Source organism: Centruroides sculpturatus, unplaced genomic scaffold (genome assembly GCF_000671375.1).
Source record: "Centruroides sculpturatus isolate CEXI.00-Female unplaced genomic scaffold, Cexi_2.0 scaffold91, whole genome shotgun sequence".
Taxonomy (NCBI): Eukaryota; Metazoa; Arthropoda; class Arachnida; order Scorpiones; family Buthidae; genus Centruroides; species Centruroides sculpturatus.
In genome coordinates, this window is record NW_019384299.1 from 1,082,534 (window position 1) to 1,093,940 (window position 11,407).

At 29.7% G+C, this 11,407-nt stretch overlaps 1 protein-coding gene across 1 annotated transcript; it reads right to left on the reverse strand.

Annotated features, from left to right (window-relative positions):
- LOC111635726 lies at positions 1-10,955 on the reverse strand. Its single transcript, XM_023380821.1, has 7 exons — positions 10,804-10,955; positions 6,486-6,761; positions 5,677-5,770; positions 2,928-3,163; positions 2,688-2,849; positions 1,028-1,192; positions 1-257 (listed from the first exon to the last, which is right to left on the reverse strand). Exons 1-7 carry the CDS (start codon positions 10,918-10,920, stop codon positions 102-104), a joined length of 1,206 nt encoding a protein of 401 aa, XP_023236589.1. The 5' UTR covers positions 10,921-10,955; the 3' UTR covers positions 1-101.
- Between the last annotated feature and the right edge of the window lie 452 nt (positions 10,956-11,407).

An 11,407-nucleotide genomic window follows, 5' to 3' on the forward strand; every position in this document is an offset into this window, starting at 1 on the left:
TATATATATATATATTTATTACATAATTATGATACAAAAACGGACGAATAACAAAAATAAACCAAAACCCAAACAAGTACAGTATATTAGAGAAAAAAATATTAATTTTTATGTAATGAAAACGCTACATTGTAGCAAAACAATTGTTTTCCATTATGAAATCCATTGACTGTAGCTTTATAGTCGCCATCTTCGAGAAAAGAAGGTAAAGGAATGTTAGGTATTTCGACAGTAGTAGGATCGAGCTTGTATTCTCCCTAGAAAAGATGATAATCATTAAATATTTTTATTATTTAAATTAAATTTAAATACAAGTATAATTATTATTCAATATTTTATCAGTGTTTTGTGTTACTGTGTATTGTTTTGTTAATATCAGTACATTGTATCAGGACCATTATGGGCCTTGGGCAAAGCAGTGTACTGGAGTCAACTACTCGCAGGAATTGATGCGTTGATGGGTAAATAAACATAGATTAATATGGAGCCCCGTCCTTGTGGGGTCTACTGGCAAATACCCATCAGGTCATGCGTTAAAGACAGTCCTGCATTGTTTAGATATGTATATGCTAACTCAATAGCATGATCAGTACTTAGAAGGGGAACCCGGGAGGTTGTTATCACCGATTTCGACAAATTTAGTACATGTATAGTATCTACTCGTATTTAAACTCTACAATAATTCAATATAATTCTTAATGGTATTGTTATCCGTATCATTACTCATCATTTAAGATGTACCGCCCACACCGAGTGTTAAAAAAAAGGTGAAAAATTTGAGAAAAGACATGTTAGACATGTGAAGAAAAGCCAAAAATCTTCACGTGGTCACTGAGTTTATGGGAAATTTGAATTCGATTTGGCCCACTTAACAACAGTTTCCAGTAACAAATTAAGTAAGTATCCGCTGCGCTTAAACGAAATGAAAGCGTAGAACATTAAATATTTATAAACTAATAAATTTTATATTTACAATAACATAATTACTAGCAAAGTATTTATGTAATATTAATTGTTTTTATCATACCTCAATAACTGGGCATTTACAAGGTAATCCAGCTTTCTTTACAAATGAAGGGCATGTGGTAGGAACAAGATCGCAAAAATCCGAATAGGAACAGCTACCTATATTGTCCATGCAAGGTACTTCAACCCAAACGAAGTACACTTTCTTCTTCATTTTGATATCAACCTATGGAAAACAAAGGAAAAAAAGCTAATTTAAAAATAAGTTGTTAATTGTACCCCGTTTTATCACTGGTACAATTTCCCTCGACTTACGACAATCTCATAGCTAAGTCGTAAGGTGGGTCTATTAGGATTGGATTGATGAAATAAGGTAATCCAACACACGATCTGTCAAAGAGGGTGCCTCGCCGAGGAATTTCAATAAGAAACTGGTCCTTATTTAGTGTTAGATAACACGCACAATAAACCTAAGAAACTCCACATGGCCGAGGCGCGAACCCGCGACTGTGCAACAGATGTTCAGTGGTGTTATCCGCGCGTGTAATCCATGGCAGGTTATTATATTTAGTTACAGTTAGAACAATTCAGACGTTTTTAATTTAAAGGAAGGAATCTGCCTTGCGTAAGAGTCCAGGTTCGATTCCCGCTTTACTAACCGAGAATCTGATAATGGATGAGGCTGTTAAGTCTTCAGCCTAAGACCCCAGAGAAAACTGTAGGAACATTTCAGACTATATGTAAACCCGTCCCATTGTGGCTTGGCTCAACGCACAAATGGCATGATAAAAGGCCCTCTTAGTACACACAGGGCAGAAAAAGTAAAAAAAATAAATAATAATAATAATAATAAAAGTAGAAGTGAAAGATCTACGATAATTTATCCATTCTACATATTTAACTGTTAAAAATATACCGTGGTTTACTGACTTTTGGGCCACCCTCTATATCCGTAAATATATTATTTACGTGTGTAGTGTGTATACGTCAATTAGTGTAATATAATTAAATATTACACTAATTGCCAGTCAATTTTCCTTATAATTAACAATTTTTAATTTGATAATAACTATTAAGAAGTTTATCAATTTCAATTGCATTTAATGAACATAAAAGGCAAATTTCAAACGTCACTTCCTCCCCTACAATGAATCATAAATATAAATTGTTACGGTTTGTCTTGTTGATACTGATTGATATACTGTAAGATATTTTAAACAAATGAACATAAATTTCAAGTGCTAATTAATTCAAACTAAATTATATTTAAATGTTTTATCATCCAAATATGAATTTAAGTAAAATTATTAATAATCTAATCTAAATTATCTAATCTAAACTCATAATTTCCTCTCCGAGGTCTATTTTCAAAAGCAGGTTTGGTCAGGCCTCAATGGAAACTGAGTGCGGGTGCAAGAAATATATTGAGAACCTGAATTTATGCTCGTAATAGACATGAAAATAGGCGTGAAAGAGGAATAGATTCGATTTCATAAGTTTGCCAAGCCCTACTAGAAACCAAGGAACAAGGCCTTACCGTGTGGCTGTTTTTAAGCCCATGATAAGACTGAAAATAGGCCCCCAATTAAGCTACGATAAGTTCAAAATATCCGGTTCAACCCATGAAAAATTCAGATCAGGACCTCGATCTTTCATAACTTCACTCTACGCTTCAGTTACAGTTAATTTAATTAAACTATACATTAATTAAAATTGTTTACTTGTATTGGCGACGTTAAGTTCGTTGCAACAACAACATCAAAGCTGACGGTTACAGAACCAGGAACATCGATGGGATCCGGAGAAACAGACAAAGATTTAACGTGACAAGGGGCAGAAAGTGCACAATTACTCCAACTAAATTCGAGTAACGGTTTATCTCCCTATAAAAACAAACAATTTATAAATTAAACAATTAAATTATACATAAATAAAACTAAAAATAACAGCAACAACTTTACTTCTGGAATGGGAATTCCTTCAAATTTGTAAAATTTCCTCCATTCGCGATCCAAGATCTGTGGTTCTGATAATAATTTAAAAAATAATTTGGCCGTTTCGTTTCTCGAACGTATGAATTGTGTTAGAGTAGAAGGTACTGCCAAAGTTGGGTATATTGCTACAGTCAATAGCAAGAAGTTAAACAGTAACTTTCCCATTTTTCTGCCTTCTACTGATGTTCCTTTCCTTCTTTCTCCTGTTATATAGGGAAGTACAGTACAGCAGTCAGATGATTAATGCGATAACCATGAACAGTGTTATCGTTTCTATTCATAAATATCAATTTATTTGTCACTTCTAAATTTTACATAAACAATACAGGAATGTCACTGATAATTTCTTAAGTAAAACAAACTAATTAAATATAATTGAAGCAGTTTTATACTGTTCAATAATATAGTTTTTTTTAACTCTTTAAATGTAGTTAAGGGTGAAAATTTCATATATTTTCTGTGTGGAAAAATATAATTTTTTATGCTTAATTTTTCTGAAAATAAGTGCAATTAATTGCATAAATTTTTTACATTTTTTTCCCTTATTTATTTATATAAATATGATATTATATCGATATAAGAGAATGCACTAAGTTACTAAAATTGAATGCTCTACTCATTAAACTGTTGATGCTGAAAGTCCAAATGTCGTCGATAAAAGATATGATATAGGTTATAGAAACAATCATTTTCAATATAACAAATATTTTATTGAAAAATTTATAAACATAATACTTTAACAAAGATAAGATAAAGTATGCACTTGAACAAAAACATATTTCTTCAATTAATCCAGTTTTTCGGTATTGTATTGTGTAATAAACTACAGTATTGTCACAATATTTGTATATGTATATTGTATATATGTAATTTATCCAATTAGGTTGATATAAAACAATAATAAACAATTAGGTCTGTGTAAACTGTAATTGTTTATTACAAGTTTACACACACTTACTATTTCTTGTAATTAATATATTTATTTAAATTACAGAATAGGAATTTTAACTGGAAATAATCTTCCAATGTATAAAGTTTCATTTGGTTTAAACATGGTATTTTGGTACATATAAAATAATTTCAATTTTAAATAGGATAAAGGAAACTCCATTTCCTCTTCCTTAAAAAAAGCATGATTTTTTATGTAGAAGCTTCCTTTTAATCATTTATAGATGATATAAATACACTTTCTTTCAATTATTTATCTTTCATCTACAGTTATGACATCTTATATATAAATTTACATAATTTTCTATATAAATTATCTGAATTAGAAAATAAAATTCATCTTCCCTCATTCATTGTGAACCTTTTCTCATTCTATTCATTGTAATGAGAAATGGGGCTTTTAATTAGTGAGTGAGGACTTTCGGGCCTACAATGGTTAAGGCCTCAAACTGTGGCTCTGGGAGATCTGGCAAATAATCTAAGGAAGTTTTTGTGGGTGGTCTATTGCGGATAAGTCGGATCTTGTCAGTGGCACATTATCCTACAGACAAAAAATGCAATTGCCTGGGGCCCCTGGGGATATCTTTTATAAGATATCCCCCTCTGAAGAAAAATGTTTGAAGTGAGTACTGTGCATGAGGCTGGGAGGACTTTTTTGAGAAACTGGCCTCTATTTAAGTGTTACTAACATGAAGAAAACTCCACGTGGCAAGGTGCAAACCCACGACCAACTACCAGTGTTTAATGGTTTTATCCACTTGACATTTTGGCTCTGAACTTATGAAAATACAATGCTCACTTTACATGTTTTCCCAGATATGAATTAGATCTAAACAGATCTGCTGTATTATTGATAATTATATCTACTGTTTACTTAATTGATACAATTATCAGTTTCCACAGATAACATCTTTTATTAATAATATTGATGAATAATTTTTGATGTTATAATATTTATAACAGTTTTGGAATGTAATACATACAATTTAATAAATTTTTATATTTTTATATCTGAAAACAGCTGCTAGAATGCCTTTCATATTTAGAATTCACTACTGCCTTTGATTCTCACCATCAAAGCAGTGGTAGATTGTCCTCTAAGCAAACTAAACACTTGCTTGAGGCATTAAGAAACAGCTATTAAATATATTATTATTTCTATTTGGTATCATACAATAATAAATGCATACTAAGTTTCATTTGTTAGTATTAAATACAACATTTAAGGATCCTGAAGTAGTTGCGGCATCATGTATTAATTTGCTACCGATCAAAGGGATATTCTTCAACTAACGAATAGTACTAAATTCACAAAACACGATACAAACTCGTGTGACAATAGTATCATTATCAGCCAATCGGGTGACTTTTGAAGTCAAGCTTGTGCATACACCTCAGTATTTTATATAAATATTTCTTCAGTCACTTCATTGTAGTGACACATTTACTTTAGTGTCAAAAATGGACTAAATTTCACCATATATCTTCCTGTTCTATGTATTCTTGTAATGAAGTATTCTCAAATGAAATTTTAAATATATGGTAATAAAAGAAAAATAATTAAAAACTAGTTTTAATTAATTTCAACACAAAAATGAATACATTTTCCCATATTTTGTATAACATAAAATATATTAAAATCATAATAAATATACGCAAATAACAATTTAAAATATCTACAACTTTTGCATAGATTTATTTAGAATTTTGTTAAATAATTAGTTCTATTCAATTTCTGAAGATTTTAAAGAAAAATCTTTAGATTTACTTAAATATTCCGTATTTTCTGGTTGAAACCATGTGTTAGGATTTAAATACCATGCCATACGTTTCTTCTGTGCTTTGGATTTCGATTCTTTTTCCTAAAAAATAAACTTAATGTTATAAATTAAAATTAAAAATACATATAGGGTATATGAAATATATTAATATAATACTGTTCAGTGTTTAATACTGTACATCACATCAGATACGGAATAATTCAAAGTCTTTTTTAAGAGTCAAACTTTTAGAGTGAAAAAAATATATTTTAATATTTCCACAATAAGTTTAAAATAACAATAAATTTATAAACAATTTTTATCCAAATGTATACAACCTGCTGATATTTTAAGGTACAATAGTACTGTTTTATTTAATTCACAAAAAATATAGACAGAAAGAATTAAGCTGAGGCATGTAATAGAGCAATAGAATGTTTACAAACACAACTTTAAATCACGTGAATTTTTCCATGGAAATTTAATTATAGATTCGAGTGTGCCATGAGATAAAAAAAGGTTGAAAAATAACACGATATAAAATACAAAAGCCTTTAGAGCTTTTTAAAATGTTATGGTCTGAGAAAAGAATTTGAATCAGATATGTTTGACATCATCTTGACAAGTTTATTCAGCACTGCTTACTATTCAAATTTACTTGTTTTTCAAGGTTAATTTTGAATATTTTGTTTGTTGAAGAAATGTTATCACTGTATATATGTGTATCACAATTATAGTAAATGAAGTAATTGTTAATTCGTTGCAATTTGAAACTATAAAATCAATTCTTATACGTTAAGTAATTGATCGAACTTACTTTAAATATATCGTTGACATTTAACTGTTTCAATTGTTCTGATGAAGCCAAATGACGAAGTTCATCAGGAACAGGAAACAATTCTTTTATGTTAATAACAATATTTTGTTCGGGATGAGCCAAAATTTCGTCTGCTTGAAAATTATGCAAAATAACTGAAGGATCGATAATAGGTTTGTATTTTTCACTATCGTCTTCATTCGGTTTTCTTTCTCCTTTCATGTCACCAGTCCATTCACTAAATCGTTTGGCTATTTCAAAGGCTCTCTTTTCATTCTGTAAATTATTTTATTAAAATTTACTATTTTAATTATAGAAATTAAATAAATTTAAATTATTATTTTTGGTATAATTTTTATTTTAATAAGATAATTTGATAGAATAAAATTTTCAAATAATGAATGTCATTAATGGTGATCTATGATACCTTCTTAACTTCAATTATAATTCATGTCTAGCCATACAATGTTTCCATAAACAATATTTTTAATTTAAGTGCAAGGTTTATTGTATAAAAAAATAGAATCAAATGAACAGTCAGATAAATAATTGCTAAGCAATTTTGCAGGAGGTAGGTTGCCAGGCTGTCATCTCTTGTTAAATATACTAATTATAAATCAATTAATTTTAGAATATTGTAGAAGAAAAGATTGGCCAGGAGAGATGCAAACCTGCAACTCTACCTTACTACCATGTAGTAATGTGACCAACTTTTTTACAATGAAAAAAAGGACACAAATAAATTGAAGAAAAAAATATTGTAAATAAAAGAAACATTTTATTCATTTCAACAATAATACACTATAATAATCTCTACTGCATGTGTATGTGTCGTGTCGTGTTTTGGTAAGAAGGAAACAAAGCCACTTGTGTGCGGCGTGCTCTTTCAAGGTCTCCCGTGTGGAGTGCATTATCTCATAATCGCGTCTCACAGCACTGTACCAACCCTTGATGAATTATCATGTCAAATACAAACACGTCACATCACATCACATGCAATGGATCAGCTCAGCATTGATCAAATATGGAGATTTACAGATTAATCTTCAAATATTGAAAAGGAGGACATGTAGGAGGACACTTTTTGAGGGAGGATAGAACTTACAAAAGGAGAACTGTCTTCCCTAAAGGAGGATGATTGTTCACCTTACATGTAGATATGTTTCCAGTTATAGTACAACCTTCATCTGATCTTCACTTCCAAACTATTTAAATACTCAATTAATCTAAATATAACCATATCTAGTTTTATTATATATAAAATAAAACATTGAAGAGATAAAGACTGATAAGTGAGGCATGCATCTTTCAGTAAAATAACACAAATTCACTTGGTAAGAGGAATAATTATGCCTACTCTGCCTTTTTTTCTCTTCCTTTATATGTAAGTATAAAGAAGTTATAACTAGTAAAACACAATAAACAAATTACACACAACTAAATGATTACAACAATTCATTATTTAATAATAATTATTATCATTATTAAATCATTATTAATCAATTTGAAAAGAATAAATGATTATACAAGTATGTGCCACTTATATGACAGAAGTCTCATAAGATTATAATGGAGCTAAAAAGTTCATAGCTGGCTGTACCTTTTCTATGTTTAGTTACATAATGTCATAACTATATTATATATACCCTATATGAGTAGTAGATTATATCAAATCAAGGTTATATCAAAGTTTATATCATCATTTATCATCATATCAAGGTTTGTTCAAATACACTCTATGATATTTGCTTAATGATGTATTTCTTGAAATGTATTCCCATCATTAAGCAACACACCTGCATTCAAAATCATCTACGATAAATAATGATTACAATTTACAAAAATGTTAAATATTATATTGCCATACATGTATGAGTTATGCATAAGAGGTGATTCTCAATTTAATTCTAGTTAAATATAAATCTATAAAAATAGACAAACCAATTTAAATATACTCATATAAAAGTGTCTATTATATATTATTAAAATTATTTTGTTAATATAAGTGATCTGTAAATAAAAATAAATTAAATATACTCTAATAGTTGATTTAAATAAGACAAAAATCTCTGCATAATAGTTGTTATTTAACATTAATAATTATAATTGGACAGATAACTGAAGCTGCAAATATGAATGTCTACAGTTCTGAGAATCTAGGATAGAAGCTGGATTAAATTCTTAAGAAATTTTCTGTGGATTATATAATCAAATATATCAGGGTCCATTCTTCGGCAGCTATCAGCCCATTAAAGGATATTCTTATGGTATCAAATAGGACAGAGATGGCAAACTTTTTGAGTCCATGTTCCATATAGTGAACATAATTATCTTTAAAAATATATATGTGTGTGGAAGTTTTGGACTTTGAATAATGATATTTAAAAAATGAAACAAGCATGCTTTAATTGGAATAAATGTAAAACTGATTGAAAAAAGGATAATAAAAAAATGGGTAATAAACCATATGACACATTATGTGCGTCCCAATGTGTCACTTTGGGCATGCACGCCATAGGTTTGCCACCCTTGACATAGGATTTGGAAAATGTCCATAAATTACATAATGCCATTTTAATACTTTTCAACTACCAGCTCACTTTCTTGTAATGTTGTATAATACCATAAGCACATAGCCCCAAATTACATAACATATATCCTTAATTAATCATCTTAACTGCACTAAGGAATAACACACAGCACAGGGTACCAAGCATTACATTATTTTAATTAATTACTTGTGTAATTACTTGTGTAATGAACAAAGCATTAGCACAAACATTATGAATTGTTATGCAACACTTCAGAGAAAAAATAAATCTTCCATTATATAAGGGTTAAGACCATAGCATTACATAATGTTACTGTAAATACCTCACTCCTTGTAATGCATACTCACCCATATTTATGTTATGTAATTTATGGACAATCCTTTGTCCATAAATTACATAACCATAAGGATTGTCCATATTTATGGGCAATCCTTTGGATAAATCTGCAATGAATTAGTGGCATAATTTGGAATGAATCTCAATATGTCTGACTGAGATCACTCATAAAACATTCCTAATTCTATATTAAAATTTTGTTTACCTCATACATCCAGAAAGCATAGTTTAAAAAAATAACCATGTAGTTTAGGCTTGATACATCTAGTCTTAAAACAAAAAATAAAAGCAGTATAAGAAAATTGTTTCTTCCTCATTACAAAATGTAAGATCAACGTTTTTTTTAATGTTTATTTGGATTCTTCTCCTGTATATTTTATTGAAAACACTTAAGCCAGTATTCACTAAATTACGAGCAAATATTTGGCCAATATCAAGTAGTGTTAAAAGTTTTAAATTAATTCATTTAATAATATCTGGAAGCAAAAATTGAACCTATTGCAAGCCTATAACTGTCACGAGCTGGACAATTTCTATTGCTCTATGGAATTTTTAAAATTCCTTTACCATGTGGAAGGAAGAAAGCTTGGGAGAACTCTTTTGTCTTGCCCATCACATACTTGGTCAGATCTATAATGGGATGACCAGGTGGGGAGGAGTAGAGACCAACATAACAAAGTTCCAAATAAATTTGAATTCAAATTCAAATCTATTAGAGTAACAGACACATACAACTACTTCAGTCTAGCTGTCTAATAATAAAGTTAATAAAACTATACTTGATTAATTTTAAATTAATCATATACACAAAGTCTTCCACAAAGAATATTACCATTTTAAATTATTGTTATTATGTGAATTATTATCTGAGAACATTGTAGTGTACTTTGAAACATTGGAAAACTGTCCAACTTTCACATTTACTCATTACAATTTCTCAGTGGGTGCACTTGATGTTACAAAACACACATCCAACTGATTCTCAAACTTTTCTTACATTTGCAACAGCATATCCATTATCACTCCTCCTATAGAAGCTACAATTCTAAAGCTCCTGCAGATTACTCACATTGCAGAATGCTGAATGATTCAGACTTTGTAAACTGCAGAACACAAATTGCCTTCACTGTTGCTGCAGAGTCGCCAGTTTTGTTTACGGTACTTCCTAGAAACATTAGACAACAAGACATTTGAATACAGATTGTAGATGAAATTTGGACCGTTACTTTATTGATTGTTGTACATTGCATCCATCTCAAGTAATAATTAATATAATTACAGTACTTTAAAATGGGTTACTAGCATTGTTTGTGGAAGACCTAGGAAGACCTAGTATTTCTTTATGATATTTCTAAAACAACAAATGTACAGTTTATATTGTAAATATCCTGAGAAATGTATTGAATAATAATAATCAAAAGTATCCTTACATGTTCTCTTACTAGTTGTTCATCTCTGTTTTGAATAGTCATAGGTAATGTATTATCTTCTAATCTTAACAGAAATTTTCTGTATGGGTTAGTCACTGCTTTCTTCTTTGTCTTCATCTTATTTCTGAAATTACACAATGCTATTAGAAATATATCATACTAATGCTACAGAATACTTCAATAAAGTGTTAACACAAATGCATCATGAAAAAACCTCAGAAGCATATTTCTTGATAAGCATTTTTATCAAGATCCCCAGGAAAAAGTTCCAGACTAGTGTTGAAAATAATGGCAATTCTCTTTAATTTTATGAATTGTGAACAAACACTTGTAATAATATTGTCATCAAATTATTAGTTCTCTTCATGAAACTTATTTCTTCCTCTTCATCAATCTCTGTGGATTTCCAGTATGACTTTTGATTACAGTTTTCCACGAATCTTATACCTTCACTGTTAAAATTTGATTCTCCTCCCTCTCTTCACTTTCCTTTCCTTTTCTCCTTTACCATAAAGGGGAGATATAGGATATCAAATATCAGCCTGACCATAATTTTTTTCATGAAACAAACTGTCATTCTCTCATATTTGGTGACACATCCTAA

Coding starts and splice junctions, on each gene's coding strand:
- LOC111635726 (XM_023380821.1), bottom strand. CDS start 10,920: ATGAAGACAAAGAAGAAAGCAGTGACTAACCCATACAGAAAATTTCTG. Junction 6,762..10,803: donor AACAACTAGTAAGAGAACAT/GTAAGGATACTT, acceptor AATAATTTACAG/AATGAAAAGAGAGCCTTTGA. Junction 3,164..5,676: donor AGAAAATACGGAATATTTAA/GTAAATCTAAAG, acceptor CCTATATAACAG/GAGAAAGAAGGAAAGGAACA.